General features: G+C 40.3%; 2 protein-coding genes across 7 annotated transcripts; one reads left to right on the plus strand and one right to left on the minus strand.

Moving 5' to 3' along the window:
• Window positions 1-4,730: 4,730 nt before the first annotated feature.
• Window positions 4,731-8,578, plus strand: gpx3 (glutathione peroxidase 3). Its single transcript, XM_038699914.1, has 5 exons — window positions 4,731-4,890; window positions 6,594-6,741; window positions 6,849-6,966; window positions 7,499-7,598; window positions 8,053-8,578. The coding sequence occupies exons 1-5, from the start codon at window positions 4,813-4,815 to the stop codon at window positions 8,263-8,265; spliced, it is 657 nt and encodes a 218-aa protein (XP_038555842.1). The 5' UTR covers window positions 4,731-4,812; the 3' UTR covers window positions 8,266-8,578.
• Window positions 8,579-8,737: 159 nt separating this feature from the next.
• tnip1 (TNFAIP3 interacting protein 1) lies at window positions 8,738-23,867 on the minus strand. Of its 6 annotated transcripts, none has more exons than XM_038699909.1 (18): window positions 23,736-23,867; window positions 19,190-19,371; window positions 18,595-18,738; window positions 18,362-18,447; window positions 18,077-18,136; window positions 17,086-17,295; window positions 16,143-16,237; window positions 15,572-15,734; window positions 15,248-15,340; window positions 15,056-15,121; window positions 13,614-13,745; window positions 13,353-13,481; window positions 13,127-13,261; window positions 12,902-13,027; window positions 12,683-12,766; window positions 11,988-12,224; window positions 11,649-11,733; window positions 8,738-10,453 (listed from the first exon to the last, which is right to left on the minus strand). In XM_038699909.1, exons 2-18 carry the CDS (start codon window positions 19,335-19,337, stop codon window positions 10,374-10,376), a joined length of 2,073 nt encoding a protein of 690 aa, XP_038555837.1. In that variant the 5' UTR covers window positions 19,338-19,371; window positions 23,736-23,867; the 3' UTR covers window positions 8,738-10,373. The 6 variants fall into 6 exon arrangements, with proteins under 6 accessions (XP_038555837.1, XP_038555840.1, XP_038555836.1 ...); XM_038699912.1 differs by lacking the exon at window positions 23,736-23,867 and adding an exon at window positions 20,461-20,614 and having other exon boundaries at window positions 11,988-12,134; XM_038699908.1 differs by lacking the exon at window positions 23,736-23,867 and adding an exon at window positions 20,461-20,614.
• Window positions 23,868-24,984: the final 1,117 nt, after the last annotated feature.

Raw genomic sequence — 24,984 nt, forward strand, 5'->3', positions numbered from 1 at the left:
CTGATATATTTCAAATGTTTATTTAATTTAATTGTGATCATTAAAACTGACAACTAATGAAAATCCCACATTCAGTATCTCCAAAAATTAGAATATTACTTAAGACCAATACAAAAAAAGGATTTTTAGAAATGTTGGCCAACTGAACATTATGAACATGAAAAGTATGAGCATGTACAGCACTCAATAATTAGTTGGGGCTCCTTTTGCCTGAATTACTGCAGCAATGCGGCGTGGCATGGAGTCGATCAGTCTGTGGCACTGCTCAGGTGTTATGAGAGCCCAGGTTGCTCTGATAGTGGCCTTCAGCTCTTCTGCATTGTTGGGTCTGGCGTATCGCATCTTCCTCTTCACAATACCCCATAGATTTTCTATAGGGTTAAGGTCAGGCGAGTTTGCTGGCCAATTAAGAACAGGGATACCGTGGTCCTTAAACCAGGTACTGGTAGCTTTGGCACTGTGTGCAGGTGCCAAGTCCTGTTGGAAAATGAAATCTGCATCTCCATAAAGTTGGTCAGCAGCAGGAAGCATGAAGTGCTCTAAAACTTCCTGTTAGACGGCTGCGTTGACCTTGGACCTCAGAAAACACAGTGGACCAACACCAGCAGATGGCATGGCACCCCAAACCACCACTGACTGTGGAAATTTTACACTGGACTTCAAGCAACGTGGATTCTGTGCCTCTCCTCTCTTCCTCCAGACTATTGGACCTTGATTTCCAAAGGAAATGCAAAATTTACTTTCATCAGAGAACATAACTTTGGACCACTCAGCAGCAGTCCAGTCCTTTTTGTCTTTTACCCAGGAGGCGAGACACTTTTGACGCTGTGTCTTGTTCAAGAGTGGCTTGACACAAGGAATGCGACAGCTGAAACCCATGTCTTGCGTACGTCTGTGCGGGGTGGTTCTTGAAGCCCACATTTTTTTTTGTTTCACAATCCTCTCCAGGGTGCGGTTATCCCTATTGCTTGTACACTTTTTTCTACCACATCTTTTCCTTCCCTTCGCCTCTCTATTAATGTGCTTGGACACAGAGCTCTGTGAACAGCCAGCCTCTTTAGCAATGACATTTTGTGTCTTGCCCTCTTGTTCAAGGTGTCAATGGTCGTCTTTTGGACAGCTATCAAGTCAGCAGTCTTCCCCATGATTGTGTAGCCTACAGAACTAGACTGAGAGACCATTTAAAGGCCTTTGCAGGTGTTTTGAGTTAATTAGCTGATTAGAGTGTGGCACCAGGTGTCTTCAATATTGAACCTTTTCACAATATTCTAATTTTCTGAGATACTGATTTTGGGGTTTTCATTAGTTGTCAGTTATAATCATCAAAGTTAAAAGGAATGAACACTTGAAATATATCAGTTTGTGTGGAATGAATGTATACATTATACAAGTTTCACTTTTTTTTTTAATGGAATTACTGAAATAAATCAACTTTTTGATGATATTCTAATTATATGACCAGCAGCTGTATGGATTACTGGACACGTGGAGTGAGAGGGCCCCTAAAGCCAGAACAGACGGTAATGAACATGAAAAGATAGCTCAATCAAGATGGGACGTCCTGATTTTGTTCCGAGTTCTTAGAAATATTGTTATGTTACAAAGCTGTGCAGTGAATGTGTTTTTTCTATGAAAAGTTAAATACCTAGTTAAAAAATGTACTCCTTCCCCTTACTATATCTGCATCTAGAATATTATATTAAAATGCAAATAGGCTATTACTTATTTCAAAAGTTTTTAACTACTAAATGCAAATGCCATTTGTAGTGCACATATAGGCCTACTGGAGGTTTTGAGTTTCCACATCACACCTGTTTAAGTTTTATGACTGGAAACACATTTTTAACTACATCACGAGTTTCCTTTGATGGTTTCCCATCATGTCTGGTGCCCTTAGGTATTTTGTATGATGGCGATGTATCAGTGTGGTTCTGCTGTGACAATAAGATGAAGCAAAATAACCTGTGTGCGCTATGTATGATGGGGTCTTTTAGGGGTCTGTGCCCAGGAGCCAGTTTTCTCCTAATCCATCCATTTTCACACCAGACTAGTTTTGCATGAAAAACCTGCTAATCTTTACAACGCTGATCATAATTTGTGCCAAACTAAGTAAATGTAAAACATAGTGACATTTGAACCAAGGTCTTACAGTTGTGAGTCATGGACCTGTATTTCATAAAATCCATCATTGCTGCTGTAATATTTTCCTATAGCAGCTCCAGGGAATTGTGATGATAACATGTGAATTCAACTGAAACATTTTCAGAATCAGAATCAGTGGGGGCCCGGGCCTTGTTGATGAGGCTAGCTGTAGACGGGTAGAAGCTGTTTTTGTGGCAAGAGGGGAGAGTCTGAAACAGTTTGTGGCCAGGATGAGAGGCGTCAGCTGCAATCTTTCCTGCTCACCTCAGAGTCCTGGAGGCGTGCAGGTCCTGAAGAGATGGAAGATTGCAGCCAATCACCTTCTCTGCGGAGCGAATGATACGCTGCAGCCTGCCTTTGTCCCTGGCAGTGGCAGCAGCGTACCAGATGGTGATGGAGGTGAGGATAGACTCAGTGATGCCGGTGTAGAAGTGCACCATCATTGTCTTTGGCAGGCTGAACTTCTTCAACTGCCGCAGGAAGTACATCCTCTGCTGGGCCTTCTTGGTGAAGGAGGTGATGTTCAGCTCCCACTTGAGGTCCTGGGAGATGATGGTGCCCAGGAAGCGGAAGGAGTCCACAGTGGTGACAGGGGAGTCACACAGGATGATGGGGGAAGGTGGGGCTGTGCTCTTCCTGAAGTCCACGACCATCTCCACTGTCTTCGGAGCTTTGAGCTCCAGACTGTTCTGGCCGCACCAGGACACCAGATGGTCGATCTCCCACCTGTAGGCGGACTCATCCCCACCAGAGATGAGCCCAATGAGGGTGGTGTCGTCCTCAAACTTCCCCCCTTAAATTAAACAAATTCACATTAAAACTAAAAAGTAGCGGTACAAAATACTCTAAACTTTCTCTTACATTGTTCAGTATCCATTCTGTGTTCTTTAGTTGAGACAGTGAAAGCAATAAGGTCTGGTAAATCTGTGACATCACAGGGGAACTTCGGGTGAGGGGACCACAACGTGCTCATTGTCACTCGTGTACAAGCTAGTGGGTCGTGATATTACTACCCTAACGTGCTGTACTCCCAAGAGGTGTGCGTCAGCGACGCAAATGCAAATAAATAAATAAATTGTAAATGCACTTTGTGTGTTGTCAGAGACCAAACAGTCAGGCAATGAGAAGAACAGGAGTTTTGTTGAAAAATAGGATTTTGTGTCTGTGTTAAAGAGTAGTGTGGCTACTCTTTAAACAGATCGCTAAATGCCTGCTATACTGTTAAGAGGGCATTAATTACAGGTGTGGGGTTTATGTTGCTCTCATTTAAGTTGTACATTAGACAGTATATTCTCACACATTTCTGTTCAGATAATGATAGAAATGTTGTATGATGTACAGTATATGTAACAAGAATTGTACTCATTGTTTTAATTTCTTTGTGTATTGACAGAAACCACACTCAAACACATGCCTTACAGCCCTGCAACATAGCTGTTCTCACTTACAGAAGCTTAACGTTATAGTTTAGCAGGTCGCAATTATGTGTGAACCAGTTCCTGCAATCCAGAGGTCAGTAAAAGTGAGAATGTTATAAAACTAACATTATAACACATGGGGAAGTTAATATAAAACTGTACATTTTCAATTGTGGCACAATATAGTCAATGGGGTGCTCTAATAGGACTGGAAAGAGGCCTGTCAGCCACCCACAGGGCATGTGGCCAAGTACCAGCTCACCATGGCAACAGCTGATCCCACAGAGGAGAAATTAAACCAACAGCATGTATTTATCAAGATTCAGTCAAGTTCAACTTGCCACTGTAATAGCAATTTTCCTTTACTGAGTCTTCTGAAATAAAGAGTTCAATCCAGACATCTTTAAGGGTTTCATTCTTTACAAAGGGTCAGACAAACATACAGAGGGCAACCAGTCTGCAGAATGTAAGACAAAGAGCCAGTGAAGCAACAGGTTACTTATATATATATATATAAATAAGATTATCATGCAGCTGTCCAAGGAAGGAAGGGAGTAGGAACCAATTGTCCTTTCAAGGCCTATCAAGGACAGTCAGATAAGAAACCCACTAACGTGCTACTTTCCCATTTGAACTGCCTTCACCTAGCTGCAACATAAGAAAAGTATCAAACACCACACAGTGTAACATAAGCCTATTCTGGCCTATTAGAGTAAGGCATATAAAGCTAAAAAAAAACAAATTTCCATCACACCAATGTTTTAATAATTAGTTTCTTATATCATTTTTCTCAGAGGTCTCAATGAATGTTGTTTATTAATGTTCACAGTAGGTTAAACACCAGGCATGCTCAGGGTGGCAGACACACACAGAGACCCAGTCAACTGTGTTTGCTTTATGTTTGGCAGATTGTCTTAATTAGGGGAAATGAATGTGAATGGAGAACAATATTTAGTCACGTATGACTACTACCAGCACTACCATTGCACAAACAAACGTGGTTCCTCGTTTGTGTGCATGTTGTGATACCTAAAGTGATCTAACTTTCCACATCTGATCAAATGTTGCCAATCCCTTTTTTTTAATGTTGCCATTCATTATGTCTATTGTTGTGTACGCCGTTACGTCAGCGTCATCGCAACCAGCTGTGCGCCCCTCCGACCCCTCCTCCTCGCTAGAGGAGGCAGTTTATCCTGAGGGAGAAGTGGACAGACATCCACAGTTAGCGGTCACCGTGTCGTGAAAGGACGGCATGATGTGGCCCTTCGTACCACTGCTGCTGCTGCTCGGTCTGCTGCGACCCTGCACCGCCGGAGGTTCTTTCACACAGGTACCTGTTGGTGTCCACACACACACAACGCTTTCACAGCGTGGTGACAGGTAGATAGAAAAGACAGACGCGACGACCTGAAATCAGATGACATCACTGTTTTCTAATAATTCACCGTCTGCGCCGTCTTAAACCTAATTAGACGGTATCAGGAGAAAGTGGTAGCCTATTTGTTTGAATATATGATGTAACCTACAAAGTGAGAAGTTGTAGGCTGGATGCTGGCTTTAGCCTATATTTTTTTCATCATTTGACTTAAAATGTTTAAAGCAGATTGGTAGAAAAACACGATGGTATTTTGCATGCAATTTAGCAGCACCTCTAGTCTCTCATAACCTCTGATGACCAGTTTTAACAAAAGTTTTGGCATGTTATCAGGATTTTCTAGAAACTCCTGATTAAGTGGTCCCGTTTCTTTGCACCTGCAAATGTGGGCATTGATGACTTGTGCCCTGCTCATGTTTCTTCATTACCATACGTCTTCCTATAGTTTACTGCTAATTGGTATTCAAACTAATGGACTCACTACAATGACTTGTGTTGCAGTGTTGGCAACACAATCAAACCTAACAGAAAGTCGATAATTTAATCTACATTTAAGGGTGGTTAAAACAACAACCTGTTAAGTGCATCCCCTGCAACACAAGTGTTAAATGAAGGCACATGCTGACTTCTAATTGTCCAGTGGTTTACCTGCTTGTACAAATTACATATCAAGCAGACATTCTCCTCTTGCTCTGTTGACACTGGTCGTGTGTGGGTAGTCAGTAGTCTAGCATACATAACAGCAACAACAAAAACAGAGGTTAAAGTGTTGCAGCATCCCATATTTGTTTAAAGCTTTAGCCACCCTTTGGTAAATAAACTCTTGATATTTGCACTGGAAATAGGTCAGACTGCAAAGACAGGTCACTTGCTTGGTTGATCTTAAGGGCCTTTTAAACAGTTCTTCAGACTTAATCTACAGATTATTTTTTTGATTAATTTAGTGTTCAACTTCCCAGAGCCAAAAGTGACACATTCAAGTATCTATTTTTTTTAACCAATGCTTCAAAACTCAATGAAGATTAATTTACTTGTATAATAAAAGCAGCTTCTCCACATTTGAGAAGCTGGTATTGGCAAATGTTTGGCATTTGTGCTTGAAAATTATTCATAATTGTTTTTTCTTTCTTTGATTAATCGACTAATTGATCTAGACTCAATTTAGAGTTCATTATCTAATATACATACAGTCACATATAATCATCTTTTTAATATTTCCCATGAAATGGAAAAGCATATTTGTCACGGGGACTGTTTTATTTTTTATTTTATTATTAATTACTCACTCACTTATTCATAAATCTGTAGCGGCACATCCAACCAACATCCAAGTTTGTGGCTAATGTTTAAGCAGCAATATCTTGTTTGTTTTGAAAAATGTCCAAAGTGAATGACTCATCATTAAACGGAGTGGGTGACTAAAAAGTTACAAAACCCACCACCTAATCAAACATGTGAATGAAATGAGGGAGGTCAAATCCATGTTAAGGCCCACTATTGGCTAGCAAATGGGTGGTGTAAAAGTCCTGTAGGATAAGTCCATGTAAAAGGCATTGCCATTTTTGCATGCAAAAATACTACAGTAAATAAATGCTGATGTGTCAGCTGTTGGCTAGAAGAAACCAATATATGCTTTGACCTGTGTCTTTACCCCGCAGCATTGTGAGAAAACAGACGGCACAATTTACAAATACCAGGCAAGGACTCTTAACGGGAGTCACACTGTGAACTTCAGTGACTACGCGGGCAAGAGTGTCCTCTTCATCAACGTGGCCACGTACTGAGGATACACCTTTCAGTACACGGGTAAGAAAAAGCACCACAGGCATCGTTGTTTTGTGTTGCACTATTATTACAAGAAATAAAAAACACCTGATGAAATTTGAGCTTCTTCTTTCTCTTTCTATTATCAGAACTGAATGCACTACACGAGGAGATGAAACCACTCGGACTCACGATTCTCGCCTTTCCCACCAACCAATTCGGAAAACAGGAACCAGGGCAAAAACATGAAATTCTGCCAGGTTTAAAGTGAGAACTGTTTCTCTCTAAGTGCAAATCAAAATCAGCCACAACTCCCTGAATGAAAACACTAAAAAGTCAACAAATTAAACAATCACGTCAAAGCCACATAAATGCAGTAACCCTTTAAAGGGTCTTATAATGCAAGAACACGAGGCTGGATTTTATTTTATTTTTTTCTTCTTCAGCCTGTAGAAGACGTGAAAACATGAGAATCCCCTAACTATGACTCACAAGCTTCCCACAAGACACTATGGATACTAAGGCTCTGTAACGTAAGAACCTTCAAAGCTGGATGTAGAGAGGAATTTGCAATCTTGGCAAATCCTCTTCTTCTCAATCAACAAAGCTTCATTTAATCAGGGAAAACATCCTTTGGCAATAAGATCAGTTTCTTAGTGGCCTCTCGAACACTCGTAGAATTTATGTCTCAGGTTCTCATCTTGTATCCATAGCAAAGCCACTGCAGTAGACTGTGTGGTTTCAATCTCAGTGCTCAGAGACACGTCCGCTGATAAGCTGCCTTCTTTCTGGATTCCAGGCATGTTAGACCAGGCAATGGATTTGTTCCAAACTTCCTGCTGTTTGAGAAAGGTGATGTGAATGGAAAAGACGAGCAAGAGGTTTTCACTTTCCTTAAGGTACGTTGCGGTGTGTGTGATTTTATTTTTTTAATATGTTTATTCTACAGAGGTAGCCTGTTCTTTTACAGTAGTTTAATCCATGTGTGTTACTAATGCAGTTTTCCAGCTATGCACAAATTTCTTCAGACCAAATTTCAAACCTCATTACACTGACCTGACAAGTCACTCCCTTTTTTACTGAATAGTGCATAACATGTGCTCGCACCCAACACACACAGCCAAACCCAATATGAGGTACTTTCAAAATTTAAACCGCTATTAATAGCAGTTTGATTTATGCGCCACAGAAAAGTGGTCTCACAAGGTTTCCTGTAATGGAGATGATGATTTTAACTAAACAGATGTGTTGCAGATCCAAGTGGACCCATGCGGATCTTTCTAAAGGTGGAGGTCGTTCACTTGACAGTCCAGATGTTTCACTCATTATAATCCTGTGCTTTTTGCCATACAGAACTCCTGCCCTCCAGTTGGAAACGACTTTGGTGACCCCAACAACAGGTTGTTCTGGGGGCCTCTGAAGATCAACGACATCAAGTGGAACTTTGAAAAGTTTCTGGTGGGACCAGACGGGAAGCCGGTGATGAGGTGGCACCCAAGTGTCAACGTTTCTCAAGTCCGAGCTTACATTCACAAATACCTGCTCAAACAATACACACACGATTAGATCTGATTCGTCATACAGTATTGTCCATCTAATGAAGTAATAGTAACGAGACGATGTGAGAAGTAGAGCTATGGTAGAATTGAGTAATGTTAACAGTTTCTGGTACATGAAGATGGCATTTTGAATGAAGAGGAGGCTTGAAAACAGGACCTCTGTGGTGCCTCTTCGGAGTCTGGGGTTCAGGACAGTCCTTCAGTGCATTCAGGCTGCCCTGCAATCACTCAGCATCATGCAATCTTCTCATCTCCAGGACCTGTTTGCCATTACAGCCTGAATGTTAATTACTTCCAATAAATCATGGCGAACATGTGGATGTGCAGACCTTTCTTTGCAAGAAACGACCGTTATACTGTGGTTGTCATGCCATTAGAGAGAGAACATGATGCAGCATATTTGTTGACCCTTGAGATTTCTCTCCTGCAATACAAATGCGCAAAATATGAGCATGAATAAGCAGGGTGAGATGCTAATAGACATTTAGAATATTTATTAAGCCAGTCAAATACAAAAAGTCTCACATGTGCTTTTGCCTACAGCAAAAAAGTAAAAGGGCTACAAACCAAGAAAATACAACTGCCAGTAATTACAGCGTACCAAAGTGCAATTCTGCTAACTTCTCATTTCAACTCACCCATCTGGATTTTGTTCCCACTAACTTAACGGTTTGATAAAACAGAGCCAATTTGCAATTCATCTGCACATATTTTGAAGTCCTTCATCAGACTACATGATTAACACTATACAAAGTAAACTTTCATAGGTCTTCAGGTAAAACAGTGGTTTATTTCAGATTGGATTGGTCTTTGAAAAAAGTAACATAATCTCGTGGTGTGGAGTCTGTGCCTGTTATCAGGGATCCTGACTTTGTTATAGCATTTTGCAGGTTGGTTGGCACGGCCTGGATTGCTGGTTGGTGAAGTGGGCAAAGAGCAAAGCCAGAATTCCTGGCAAGTTTTCCTTTGAGGAGTGGCTGTACTGCTCTAACAATAGATCTAGGGACTCCCAAATACTGATGACAATCTTCCTGTTTCTGTTGCTTGAACAGAATTTGAATGTTTCAGTAATAGGCGTGATAGCTGCACTGATTACAACTCAAGTTATCATGAAATAAGATTAAGAGGAAAAATGTCATCGCTGATGCCTAAAAGGTTTTGGTGCTGTAACTTCTAGATACTATGTGTTGGGGCTGAACTGGGCAATCGGACAGGATGCAGTAAGATGAGTATGAATATCGGGATGAGTGGTCAAATCATCAAATCAATTGTGGTCAAGTAGAAGTGTTGTGTTTAATGAGATTAGGTCCATCATCATGGGGAAAAAAAAAAAAAAAAAAAGACTGTATGTACTGTGCATGTGTATTGGGTGTCTGATACAAACATACAATGTCAATAGCTACAATATATTTGGATTACACTAACAACATAGAAAGAACAGCATTACTAAAGACAATGATTTACACTTAAGTCAATGCAACTATCAAAACAGCAGGTTATAAATAAATTATCACAATCATGTTTTTTGGTATGATACCATCAAAATTCATTTCCCGAAATTTTTGTATTTCAACAACCACTTTTGAACAGTTACACATATGGGACAGGTCTATAACATCGATGGCACTGAAGAAATCTTCAAAAATCAATTAACATTCACATTGTAAATTCTATGATTCAATGTACCTATATAATCATTCATTGTTGGAATGAGTATATGTAGTCTTAGTCATATTGGGGAATGGCTTCTTGTAACCCTACAAGTAACAAACTAAGTGTCAAGTTGTTACATATTTGCAGAGAGACAAATCACATAGGTATATTTTTCTGGAACAAAAACAAAAACCATGTTAATCATTCCAACCTATTTAACAAATGACTTCAGTTCCTGATAATAAAAAAAAAATAATAATAATCCAAATAATATTTCATGTATATATTCAGAATAGCGAAGTGTTTCACAAATAGCCTTATAAAACGCAAGTATAAACAACATTACAATAGGATATCTACAGTTCAGTAGGAAAATTATAGATCAAATCACACCTCGTCAACTCAAAAACAAACTGATTTCATGCTACTACCCAGACTCCATTAGGTGGGTACGGTGATGCTTTAGTGCTTTCCAGGGTCAATGTTCTGTCGCTCCCTTTTTCCAAATCCTGCTCCTGCTGCTGCGGCTGCTGCGGCCTGATCTGCAGACACACAAAAGGAACAAGACTTCATGATCTTCATCGCCACAGACTTTGCTGCTACACACTTTTCCTTCAAAATGAATCCAGCAAACATTTAGCCAACTGTGGGGCGTAATCTAGCAATTCAGAAAATATTCAGACTGCCTGAAAATGACAATGTCTTTTTTTAAATCATCAACAAAACTTAAGAAAAGACCAAAACCACAATGGACACACACACTACTAACAAGTACTGCCTCCTCAAAACTTACTGCTCTCCTCTATAGAACCAACTGCTGTCCAATAACTATTTAAAAACACATAACCAGCCACTCCATTGTACTGGGTGACACTCCTTCATTACCATGTATATAGTACTTTATTTTTAGTCAGTTCTATATCCACCATCCTAATATATTCTCAATGCACGTATTATTCCACTACTACAAATGCATAGTTAGGTTTTTCTTGATTGCATTTTGTTGACAATAAGGGGAAAATACAGAGCAGCCCCATTCTTATCCTTTGCGCAATAAAAACAGTGTACAAAAAAAGTGATTTATTTATTTATTACCATAAAAATATAAGATTGTACTTGGCTGGCTTGTAACATGCGATTCATGCTTTTATCTCAACTCGTCTGGACTACTGTAATGCACTTTACATTGGCGTTAACAAAACCCCTCTCTCACGCTTACAGTTAGTACAAAACTCGGCCGCTCGTCTTTTAACTGGAACTCGCAAGCATGAACACATTACACCAGTGCTGGCCTCGCTTCACTGGCTCCCGGTCCATTTTAGAATACATTTTAAGATCTTATCGTTTGTTTTTAAGTCACTGAATGGGTTGGCACCTCACTACATCTCACACCTCTTACAAGTCTACACCCCCCCCCACGGTCACCTAGGTCTACTGACCAACTTCGGCTGGTCGCTCCAAAAACCAGGTTAAAAACCAGGGGCGACCGTGCTTTTTCAGCAGCAGCCCCTAAATTGAGGAATGAGCAACCTCCACAGATCCAATTGGCCCCAACCCTCGAATATTTTAAATCCCGTCTTAAAACCCACTTGTATTCCCTGGCTTTTAACCCAGCATGAGAGCTGTGTAGCCTTGTTGTTTTATGTGTTTGTTTTATTTCTTGTTCAGCACTTTGTAAACCTTTGTTTTTTTAAATGTGCTATATAAATAAAATTGATTGGATTGGCTGTACCATACCTGCATTCTCTGGTGGTGGTCTTGAGCTCTCTCCTACTGCTCTGGCCCCTCTGGGCTGCGGGAATGACGACTGCCAAGGAAAACCCTGAAGAGAAAGCAACACCATAAGCTCAATTCACTAAATATACTCATTCATCACAACAAGCAGCCCTCAGGTCTTTGCCATAACCTAACAATCGTTATATGTAAGCATGGCTAGGTTGAGCTTCAGTTAGACCTAATTACATCTGCTTGTTCCTCCAGAAAGATAAAAAGGGCGTAGAGGCAAGAGAAAGAAAAGCCTCAGTGAACATGAGTCACTCCAGAGACAGAGACATAGGGGCCTTAGAGGACCCTTACCGGGGTAACAGGCTGGAAGTCTCGTACAGGGGGCGGTGCTGCGGCGGCTGCGGCTGCTGCTGCTGCTGCTGCTGCTGTGGCACCTGCTGCATTGGGCATCCGGGGAGGGAAGTGTACGGGCCAGCCCTCAAGGCCCTGCGGTCCCACCTGCACAAAGGGACCACAGTAGGGAGGGCTCAGCGGGCCGTTCACTGAGCCTGACGTGGGGTCTGAGGTACGTCTTTCCTGCTGCTGCCCCTACGAGGGATCACAAGTACACACGTGATCCCCAATCAGTGTACGGCTGCTACTCTCAGTGAGCGTGACCTTCAACCCTCCTGTAGCTGACTCCCACTGAGGAGTGTAAATATTCCACCTGTTGCTCCCGACTACACTGACAAACAACCTAGCTGGAGTGAGGCTCTTGTCCTGGAGTATTGATTTGTCCAGTATGAACTTAGGATAGTCAACATCTGTGTGACTGCTTTCTGTCACAAGGGGGCGCTACACTGCAAGGTTTACCCCAATTCATATCCTCCTGGTGATGCATCTCAAAGGCTTGAACAGCAACTTTCAGTGAATGCCTTGGCCCTAATTTAATCTACCTGGCCAGAATGACCACACATATCACCTATCCAGGCAGGCGGCACCATTTCATTCAAAATATCAGCATGTCTGCGACACTGCCAGACTCAGACCTCAGCTGCAGCCAGTACCTGTTTGTGATGCTGCATCTGCAGTCTCTCCAGCTTACATCTCTCTGTGCGTTCTCTCTGACACTCGTTCTGCGCCTGATGAAGCTGAATCACAAATACAAAATTAAAAAAATCCCGCATTAGAGAGCAGTTTACTTATCATTTCTATTCAGTGCAAGACACAACAGCATTCTTACTTGTGCCCCATACAGGAGAATATACTGTAAACACACTTCTTACCTGGTTGGTCAAATTAGTAATCTGACCCTGGAGTCTCTCAACTTGCCGCCTCAAGTCCTCCTTTTCCTCATTCATTCGCTCTCTGTCACTCCTTTCTTTTCTGAAGTCTTCTTCAAAAATCTTCACCTGAAGTACAAAAGCACCCATTTGAATGCAGTTTAGGAAATGCATGTATAATTGCAATACAACTGTGTATGTGTGTGTATTTTTTGCTGCATGTCTGACCTGTTCCTTTAGTACAGCAATTTGAGTAAGCAGTTCCTGTTTCTTCAGGTTACTGGCTGCATCGGCAAAGTTACCCTGGCCAGGTGGTTGTTGGGAAGAGGATGGGGCGTGCAGATTTAAGGCTTCCTCTAAAGCCTGAAATAATAAAAAACCAAAATAAAAATTTACACAGAAACAAATGTCTGTTCTTCATCTCTCTCTCTTTCTGCATCTCTTGCACTCTCACCCTGTTGAGGCGTTGGATCTCCTTCTCCTGGTACTCCCTCTGTTTGCTCAAGGGCAGCAGCTGATCCTGCAGGTAGCGAATCTTCTGCTTCAGCTCAGTGGTCTCAGAGTTTAGGCACTCTTTCTCCCCCTGAAACATACACACCCAAATACACTGAACACCTTTCTTAGAGTATCCTTTAACATGTCATTTTGGGTTTTGTGTCCTGGTTTTGAAATGTTAGGCCAGTTTCACCTGGGCTTTGTGTCTTTGTATTCTCACCTGTACATTTTCAATCTTGGACTTGGCCAGCAGCAGCTTCTTGTCGTAGTCACGCTGCCTCTGCTCTCGCTCTGCCTCCAGCTCAAGCACAGTTTTCTGGGACTCAGCCAGCCGTTGTCTGAGGTCTGTGATCTGAGGTATAATGTAAAGCAATTTCACTGAGGACCGCCATTCAGTGAATCCACTAATCACTGCGGTAAGGTACGGTTCTCATAAACACAAAAAATAAATAAATAAAAAATAAAAAAAAACCACTGTGATGCAGTGATAACACTGATAAACATCAGCTGTCGCTTGTATCAGGATACAGCCTTAGAAACATGTTAGAAATGTTTGTTATCAAATTATAAACTAAGCCACAGCAACAAGTACACACTTGCAAACACACGCAGTTCTGTTTTTGTGTAAAATATGAACGAACTTTAGTGACGCAAATGGATGTATCTAGGGTTCTGCGGTTTAAACCCAAGGTTGCATGGTGTCCCTGTCTCAACAAAGTGTGTTCATGAATGTGGGTGTGCAGAAGCGTAGGTGTGTGAGTATGAGTGTGAGAGTGTGTACATATGTGTGTCTCTGCTGCCCTTTGACTGCACCTCAGCAGGAAGTCGGCGGGTACCAGAGAGGTGAGGGGAATTCTTACTGAGGTGTGACAGGCCTTGTGGTAAAGTATGCTCTCAGATAGCGAGCTATTGCAAGATTGCACCTTTTCCACTGGACAAGCATATAGACACACACACACACACACACACACACACACACACACACACACACAGAGTCCAGAGTTCCTTAAAAATATTTCCAAATTACAAATTTCCATTGACATAATTCAAAATGAGACCATTGGTGTCACAATGCTACAACCATTACATTTTAAGCCTGCTGGCAAGAAAATATTGTTTTATTTGCAATTTTAATTCAGTAATGCCATTTAATTTTTTTGGCCCAGTTTATCCTTGTTTGGGAAAACTGTTAAAACTTGAAACTAAATTCAACTATCATTTTCAAAATGGTTTACAACTGGTAACAAAATAGGAACAGTGGAAGACACAGCTGAAAGTTAATTCTGTACCTAAGGCAACAGATATATAGTCTATTCTAAGCACATACATTATTTATTTGAGTACGGTAACATTTTAATGAAAAATTCAGGACAACCCTGGCATGAGGAAAAAGTCTTCGTTTTTCAAATGTTTGGGGGAGAAAAAAACAAAAAAAAAACAGACAAAAATAGGATTGACTGAACTGATGCAATTTTATAAAACTGAACAGAATGAGTTTTTAGTTTTAGTTTTTAAGTGAGCATTTCAAAAGGAGTGTAAGAGTAATTTGTTTTGAAATTTTTAAAAGTAAGTATTAGTTCTCCTTTAACAGCTCTACATCAGCAGAGGACACAGTGATGTCTTCCCACACCCTTCAAAACAGCTGTAAAGTCATTACTGTACCTTCTGTTCAAACTGTGACTTCATGGAGTTCCACTGAATGTCCCACTGCTTGTTCACCTCCAGTACCTGTAAACAGCACCAGAAAGTGAAACAAATGACACTGAACATATAGGAAACAAAATACACAGAGACTTTCCCCAATGGCAAAAGAGGATGAGCAGTTAAGGCTTAAAAAAAAAAAAAAAGACTCACATCCTTTCTCTGCTTCTCCAAAAGCTTGATCTTCTTTTCATACACCTCTACATCACAAGGTTTAGTTGGGGTTTTCTCTGCAGCTTTTCCACTCTGGGGGCACACAAAACATTCCTAAATCCACAGCATTCCTCCATTACCAACAATACAATGTATGAGTTTATAAGAGGGAAGGTTTTTAAGTCATAGATTTATTGAGAAAACCTTTATTTATGCATTTCTTAAACAGAAAATTAAGTTTAAAGCAAACATTTATTTGGCATGTAAGTGAGACTGATTTATTTATATGAAGCGAAGTTGTAATGTGCGAAAAAAAACTATTACCTTCTGCGGTGTGGCAGCCTCCATCTTAGATCTTACAGCAACTGATTCCTCCTTCGCAGGCTCCTCTTTGTCCTCTTGAGCATCGGTGTCAGATGGCGCCGCAGATGATGCTGCCGCCGCTGCCGCTCCTGTGACCAGCTCCTTAAGCTTCTGATTCTCCTGTCTGAATCAGCCAGAAAATGAAAACGATAGTATTCTTGTCCATTCCCAGAATTTGTTGGTACAGCTTCAGGATGTCCTTTGGGAAGAACCTACACTACCCGCTGAGTGCAATGACGCCAACAGAAAGCAGTGGCATAATCCCCCCCAAAAGTGAAAGCCCGGTCAATTGTCCAAATCCATGTCAAAGTAAAAACTGTGTCATCAAAACAATAATGGGAGGCTGATTTGCACTGCATTCTAAAAAAGGTCATGAGAAACTAAATTCAGAGGGTGTTCGTATTGTTTAGTTATTTGTAGGGAATATACTGCAGCTCTCACAACTTGTTCTTTTTTGACCTTACTAACAATAATGTTTCCAGCAGAAGCAACACAAAGCCCAGTCACATCAAAAGATAAGGAAAAACATTACCTCAGCTGTTCTAAATCTCGATTCCTGATATGATGATCCTCTTCCATTTTCTTTCGAAGCTCATTATTCTCCTGTCTGAGCTGCTCACAGAGAGTCTATAGAAACACACAATAACTAGCATCATTCTGTATAATGATAAACATTTTACACCACCATCGAAACAGCTGGAAGTAACTTCTTTTAACACACTGGTACAAAGCAAAATGTACTACGAGTTAAAATTCTGTTGGAATAATGTAGCTGAGCAGTTTATTGATGACATAACCCTCCCCTTTATGGCACAAAATTATGTGTTTTTCAGTCACATGGCGCTATATTTAAATTTTTCAATCCACAAACAAACAGTCAGCCATGACTTTTTGTCAATTTATCTGAAAGAGTTTAAAACGAGTTAAATTAAACTCAACTGAAAATATGAAGACTAAGTCACTGCAAATACTGCTTTATGTTTGTATATTAAAATTAGGCTGTAATGGGTTTCAGAATGATGGTGATGTACTTCCACTGTGACCGGCTACAAATACACAACCCCCTTGGAAATTGTGATTGAGTTATACTGTTACTCTACTTTTGTTGCAAAGCACTTTGTAACATTGTTTGGAAATGTGCTACAGCAATAAAGTCATTACAGTTAAAATCGTGTTTTAAAGAGGAACGCTCCTGTTGTGTGTCAGTAGTAGTAGTTGTTTATGTTAAGTTTCCAGCCCACACGGACAACTGGAACTGCAGTAGTACAACAACATCAGAAAATAATATAAACTTCTTACTTATATCATTACACTACAAACAAAAGAACTTTGTCCTCTTTTCTCGCTCTACAAATAACATCTGCCACAAATGACTATTTTCCTAATATAAATTATAATTCAATCGATCAATCTAAGAAGCGTGATGGTTGCTTTTGCATTATTTACTTTTGTTATGAAGTTGTTGTGTCACATACCTGTAAGAGGGAGGTCCTCTGTTCATTCTTTTGGACCTTCGAGGAAAGATGGTGAAACTCCACAGCCATGCGTCCGAGATGGGCTAATAGCTGGTTCGGATTGGACTCCTCTGCGAAAATGCTGAAGGAGCTCTCTAGTCTCTTCAGCTGGCTCGCTAGCTCGATGTTCTCCTGAGGCAGGACGGGGATTACGCCTGCCATTGACCCGGCCTGAAGATACCCACACAAGGTGAACAGTCAGTCAGCCGTTCCTCTAAAGCGGACTCAGTGTGTGAGCTAACAATTACATTTGTATTTCAAACAGCACCAACTGAAAGATCAACATACTGTGAATCATCACGCTGCCTTTTCTATAAAAAGCAGCAGCTGATATATCTCAAAAGACAAACCAGTTTGTCCTGTTGACTTTATATTTAATTCTCACAGCCTACAACTGATTCATTTCAAACAGACAAACCAGTTTGTCCTTTTGGATTCAAGTTAGGCCTCACAGAATACAGCCAGTTGTTGTTATACATTTACCAAAAATATTCTGTTACGGTGTGGAAACAGTTTCAAAATAGGCTATATAACTTTACAATATACGACAAGCTAGGAGATAACATTAGTTTTGAGAGGCGTGCCTGAAATATTCTGGCATGATGTCCTATTAACACATCCCCTAGGATGTGGTGTGTGAATGAATCAGTGGTGTAAATCTAGTCAGTAATAATCCTGGACTTTCCCCTGGCTGACTCAGGCTGGATCTACCAGTATTGAGTTTGTTGGTGAGTCACCGCACCAAGGATATGTTCCTAGTATTGTGGAAATGGCTATAAAAGAGGAAAGGTTGAACTTACAATTACACAAATGAATTACTTTTAGGAATTAGCCCCAGGAGCATTGTGATATTCTAAACATACTAAATTGTTTGTTAAAATTAAAGATTTGTTGGAACTACAAAAATGTGAGGTCCTTATTTTTTATAAAAAATAAAACATCTAGTACATACAGTCAAAGCATCTGCGGTCTTCCCATCCATGTTCACAACCTCAAACTCTGATGAGGCTTCCTGGAAAGACCAAAAAGTAAGTAGGACCGTGCATGACGTACATGCAGTGTCCATACCTTAAATTGTTAAGAATAAAGTAAACAGCTCTCCAGTGGAGAGTACGCAGATGTCAGTCTATGCCCTTATTATGTCTGTATCTAATGTTATTTATCATTCTACAACCATTACAGAGTTGCTTCTGCCTGTACCAAAAGCTCTCGCACACACACAGTACAAATTACTTACATTGGGCTTCTCAGGCTGAAGGGTCTTCCCTAAACAGCTTGCTTGCTCCTCCTTCTGCTCTGCAGTGGAGTGTAAACAGGGTTTACCTGAAACAAGGCATACCAATAACAAGGTTAATGAAAGTTATAGTAAAGATGAACAGCAGGCGATATGGTTACAACAATCTTCAGAGCAATAATCCACAAATATGTCTACAAAGATAGATAAGATAAATTACAGTCTGTGAGACCTACTTTGTGTCTCAGTTTGAACAGGCCCTCCCATACACAGACTGGCAGCAAAACTGGACGACTTGAGGGCCTCATTGTCTCTCACAAGTTCCTCCACTCGCTGTCGAAGCCTCGACGCCTCTGATTGAGACTCTTCCAGCAAATCACCTGCAAGTTTCAAAGAGATCTTGTCTCTGTCCAGCAGCACTTCACTTGAATTTCACTTGGTCTAACTTTTTCAACAAATACCGTTAAGGCTAGATCTGCCAGCATACATCATCACATAGGATATGATAGAAGTTCAGTGAGAAATTCCACACAAATAGCAACACTCCTTTGGTGAGTCACAAAAGGTGCAATCAGGTCATTCACATCACTGGCATGCAAACAAATTGCCAATGAAGATCATCAGGTTTTACTAGATTCCACCTCATTTGAATGAATGTTTCCTTCATGCATTTGTATAATGTTTTGGAAATTAAGAGATTTAATAGATTATGGAAGACATCATATGATGGAAAAATACATTCCTCCGGTGTTAAGACACACAACAGATGTTTAATGCCAAAAAGCAGCTCTATCCACCGCCTTGAGGTAACCATTCTCTTTAGGAACCTACCTAAGCTCTTAAGTCCTTTCATCCGCTCCCTCAGTATGCTGTTCTCCTCCAGTAGCTGTCGATAGCTACTTCCCCCTCCGGCCTCATCCCTGGCCTTAACCTCACTCCCACCTGGATCATAGATGCGGTACGGGCCTTTCCCTTCCATCGCCGTGATTAATTCCTAGACATGGTCCTCCAAACTGTGAATAAGGAGACATGAACTGTTATTTTCAACATAATTAAAACACACGCAAAGCACTGGAAAATACTCAGTGGAGTAGCAGACCTTTACAGAAAACAAAAAGTGGTTTTGTAAAGCATATTAAAAACACAGAGGACTGACCACTTGTGTCTACAATGGTCCTCCACCCTTTGCAATATGAGAAGCAAGTTGAAAAACGTGTTTTTGCACTGCAACCAGTAACATATGAATCTAAGTTTAAAGTGTACTACCCATTGAGGAAAAATTAAAGTATACCATACAGTGTAAGAGCAACTTCAAAGGTCGACACCTAACATGCAGAGGGAGGAAACAGATGAACAGAAGCATTGGCTGTACAGTAGGAGGGAAAATGACTTACTAAACTAGAAAGCCCCTTGAACCACAACGTATTGTATAACAACCACTCAGAAATATAACATGTGTTTCTCTTAATTCTTGACTGCGGATTAAATAAATACCACCCACTCAGACATGCTACTGTATGTAACGTTACTGCAAGTTAACCAACTAGAAAGAGCCGTTTCTAGCCTTCTAATTTAGAGCAGGATGACTGTAAACTATCGGTGAAGCAAGATGAACAAAATACAGACAAACACACAGCTTTGAGAGGATAAAAGCAGCAACTACATCACCATAATGCTACCCTGCCAGAGTGACACATATGGCAGCAATGTGCTAACGTTTGTAATGGGTAAATATGACAACCACAACGTTCATATCCTGAGAAAAAAGACACAAGAGTAGAGGAAAACACTAACCGTTACGTGAATCCTGCTAACAAACATCTACCCAGTGGACGAGAGTCAAATACAGCACAATCTAGTTAATGATAGCTACCTTGATTGGCTGAAGAAGGCTAATATTAGTTTTCGCTGTTGTCATGCAAATTGCTAGCAACATCCTCGTTAGCTCTCGGCTAGCTAACACTAGATGACAGTGCGGGACAGGAAGCGACTATGTCCTCTTTTTTACCCACTAAAGATACTTTTATCGATGCAGTAAGTCCGTCGGAAAGCGAAGTTAAACGACAAACCAAAGAACAAAGAGGTGTCTTTTGTCTGGATACCTTTCAGCTCGCAGTGGCCTCACGTCTCTCTGCCCAGACATCTATTGCGGAAGTGGTCTTCTGGTCTGTGCTGTAACCTGGGAAATTCCACCTCGCAACGTTTGATGTAAACAGCGATGATTGACAGTCCCGCCGACCAATCAGGGCCCAGCTCTCTGTCAGCGGGGCACCAATCGGAGCCAACGACAGTAATGTAAACACTCGTTGGAGATTTACCAGCGTTAACAAACTTGCTCACATGATTTATATGTATACTGAAACGTATATGTAGCAAACATGGCTCATATGACACAATGGCACAAAGGTGAGTAAAACTGATCATCTAAAACAGCCTGATTTTCTCTTGAGTCATAATGATTTCAATTAAACAAAGTCTTAATCTTCTTGGAACTCATCCCCCATAGCCCAGGGACAAACCCCATCATTCTCACTGAATGACTTTTGTCTTCATTGATACATTTAAACTAGGGGCTGGTGGGGTTTTCTGTGATTGCATCACATATTTCCTCTGAAGTCGGGGAGCAATAAGACCTACTTCACCACGGAGCTTTTTATGTCTTATTTGGTATAAGAGCTGAGAGATGTAATGTTCACAATATTGTGATCAGGGCCGCAACAAATTATTATTGTATTGATTAATCTGACGATTCGTTCTCTTGACCAATTAATTGTTCAGTCTATGGAATATGAAAAAAATCATTATAATAAAATGCCCATCAAAATTTTAAAGCTGTAGTTGACATATTCAAACAGCTGGCTTTGTCCAGCAAACAAACCCCAAGTCAAACAGTTAATAGAATAGAAGTGATACACAGCAAAACACTCAATATTGCTCCTGAAAAATGACTTAAACGAGTAGCTAATCAGACTAAGTGATTAATCAACTAATCATGTCAGCCCTGATTGTGACACATTAATATCACCTGGAATTTTGGGAACTGTATAGTAATACCACAAACAAGTTTAAATGAAATGTTTTCCTGGTCTTAAAGTCAAATTATGTTATGTCAGTCATAGGTTAAGATGTGTTTGTTGAGGAGCACTGTGCCACATAGAGTAATATCTATGTTTGACTAAATTGTCAACTGACTGACCAAATATGAATAATTTAGAGCAATAGTGACATCTTGTGGGAATTAACAAGCAGGTAATCTGCTGTCATATTTCTTCCTCGGGGACAAAAACCGTCCCTTCGTTAAGTGGAAGGACCTTCTGATGCAATTCACCTTTGTCACTGTGTGCAATTAGACTGAACCGTCCTTGGTAATGCCAATTGCATGTTTTGTTGGCTCTATAATGGGTCAAAATTATGAAATTAACTACCAAATAGTCTTATATGAATCACAATTGAAAACATTTCACTGCTTGTCCACAAAGACGAAGAAGACAAACACCCTCCATAATTATTTTAGATTTCAGAGCATCAGCCTTGGAGGTCTTAACGGGAAAGCATGCTGTATAAACACAGGAAACACTAAGTTTGCCAAAAAATTTACACTAGGTCTGTATATGGCGTGATTTATGGTAATGTTAAACTAGTGAGAATCACACATTTGTTTTGTCTTTGAGTAGCCACCATTATTACTTCCTATAATGCAGAAAGTGCACAGTAATGGCATACACCATTAATAGCTTTCATGAAAATGGTCATCTTCCTTAAATAGTTCCCTCAACAGTTAAGAATTTCAAATAGGATTTCACTATACTACTCATTTGACTCTTTGACTTATCCTCCCTAAATGAATGGAAATCAAACTGTAAAGAAAGAGAATAAGCAAATTAGTGATAAAACAGGAGAGGGTGGGTAGACAGCCTGTGAGTATCTAAACTCTGTGTGTGTGTGTGTGTGTGTGTGTGTGTGTGTGTGTGTGTGTGTGTGTGTGTGTGTGTGTGTGATGTTTCAAATAACTATACACCTTATTTAAAAATCCTCCTCATACTTCAAAATGCAGCTCAAACTGCTTTGGATTCAATTGAAAAAGTCTCACTTCAATTAAAACCACATTCAACAACAAAAAAAACCAGACAATAATAGATGTGGATGGAAAACACTGAATGTGTTCCCCAGAGTGTCATCAGTTGGCAACAGGAAAAAGCCAACATAAAGTTCACACACAAGTTGTTTTTTCCTCAGTCCTGTGCCTGCCACCAAACACACCTTGTCCTTGTTTAAAGGTACACAGTGTTTCCATCTCAGGTTGCCATGATGTGCTGAAATAATCAACAGGCTGGTGGCTCTGAGCCTGCCAGCACAAAAACAAAAGGAAGGACAGGATATTCATTTAGTCCTCCTGTGTAACAAATTCTACATTTCTCCACCCATTTTAAAGCTTTTTCCTTATTGAACAAAGACAGAAGAGTGAGCAGATGACATGTGGGAAAGTGTAATTATCAGAATGAAGCCCACAGTGTCACAAGTACAGACTATGTGCCTCACCCCGCTGAGACACAAGGACAGTCCAGTCTCCACTCTCCCAGCAGCAGAAATCAGCAGCTGATAGTCATTAGCTCCGCGCTGCTTAATACAAAATGTCCTTTTGTTAGCCGACTAGTGACTCCAGCTGTCCTCTCAAGGCCTTAAATCAGGGACATCCTCGTTCTTCTCTCTATCATTATGCAAAAGATGTGCACTTGCACTAGATATGCTTGAGCGGTAACTCCTCATACCACTTTTCTGTTGAAAATCTAAAATCTAGATTGTAACTACAACCAAGAAACCAGGGTGACAGCTTGCCAAGTATCTCATATCGCACAGGCTTATGTATAAATAACAACAATGATACTGAATAAATCTACATTTTGTGTTAATTTGTACTCAGGTTTGTCTTTAAAACACATCTACAATCTTGTTTGTTTTGTTAACATGGATTTACCTATTTGTCCACAGATCTGCTGACATGTTGTAATGAATTACACAATCTGATTAAAAATAATGCTCAGGTTTAAAATAAACATAACACAATAAACATTGTATTTACCATCTTTACTACATTTATAATATTTAGAGTATTTACTTAGGATAAAGATAAAGACAGATAATACCATTCAATTAACCAGCTTATGGCAATTTCCCTGACATCCAGGGCAGAAATCAATCTTTTCATTGTGTTTCATTTGCCTCCTATGTAATGGTTCCAAACAGAGCACAGCTATATGACAACGTAAAATTATTCAACCCAGCTTAAATAACAAAAGAATACCACAAATAATTATAATTAATGTAATATGTTCTGTTACTACACCTCAAATGTTAAAACAAATAAACAACAACTCACCCACACATTCAGCTTGTCGGAGAGGCACTTTTTAAGGAAACTGGTGAATAGGGGGGAAGCAATTTCACTGTGAGACTTGGGGAATTCCCATAACCCAGTAAAATGGCCTGATATTGTAGACTCAGCCTGAACAGAACCTGGTGTGTGTCCAACTGTGTGGCCTTGCCTTTACTGAGTAACACAACACGTGAAAAAGAAAAAAAAACCTGAATGCATAGAATTAATCTCTGTACAGTACCACTCTGCACACATTAATGCATGTCAACCAAACTGAATGGATAGAGGAGGCACAAAAATATGACACAACATATTGAGAGCAGCATTCAAGATTAATGTACAGATGACCTGTATTATTTACTAACTTGTAGATACACTATCCTACATACACTAGAGTAAGTGGCTTGTTTGCATGATCACATCATGTTGCCACCAAAATCATGGAGACTGTAGTTAACAACGGCTGAAGCAATGCCTGTAACTCTCTGAGGATGTAACAGCTTTGAAAATGTATTGCTGTACAAGCTGTTCTGAACACCACGGTGCAAACTTCCCCTAGCTATCAAAAGGGAAATTCAAAAACTGTGTATATTATGACATTGTCTGCGTATTAGCACCGTGCTATTGAAGTAATCGCTTAATCTTTAAATAATTATCATCAAATGGGGCAATTTCAGGTTGGGTGTGCCATTAAAACAGTGTGACAGACTGCTGCAGACTCTGTTGCCTTGGATTTTGGCATGACTGCAGGGGGATTTCCTCGCCACATACGTCTTTTTTTTTCTTCTTTCCTCTTTTAACTCAAAGATGGTCTGACAACAGCTGCGCTCACACATACGCAACGAACTGAGACACTGACAAGAACAGAGGCAGCTGTCTTGTATGTTTCTCCTGCATTAGCAAGTATACAAGTCCAACTGAAAAACATGAAATGAAGTGAGAAGTGACACGTTGTTACAGTTAAGTGTAAACGACTTTTTTTTTTGCTCATTTAAATGTATGTAGGGGTATAGATTACAGTCACAATTGGTGATCAAGTAGCAAAGGAAGTCATACCTTTACTGTGTGTTTGTCTGTAAAAAGCAGTAGTTTGAATGGATTGTTATTCTAAAATCAGTCTTTGTTTATGTAAAATCACCTTTATGAACAACAGTAACTTAGTGGTATGTTTGTTAAGCAGAAGAGGCATTGAATTGGTGTGGGAGTTTCCTGATGTTCAATATTGTAGTTCCCTTTCTGCTAGGCCCAGTGC

The sequence above is a fragment of the Micropterus salmoides genome, unplaced genomic scaffold, assembly GCF_014851395.1.
Source record: "Micropterus salmoides isolate LMB-PRFRI ecotype aquatic unplaced genomic scaffold, ASM1485139v1 Ms_hic_scaffold_5, whole genome shotgun sequence".
NCBI lineage: Eukaryota > Metazoa > Chordata > Actinopteri > Centrarchiformes > Centrarchidae > Micropterus > Micropterus salmoides.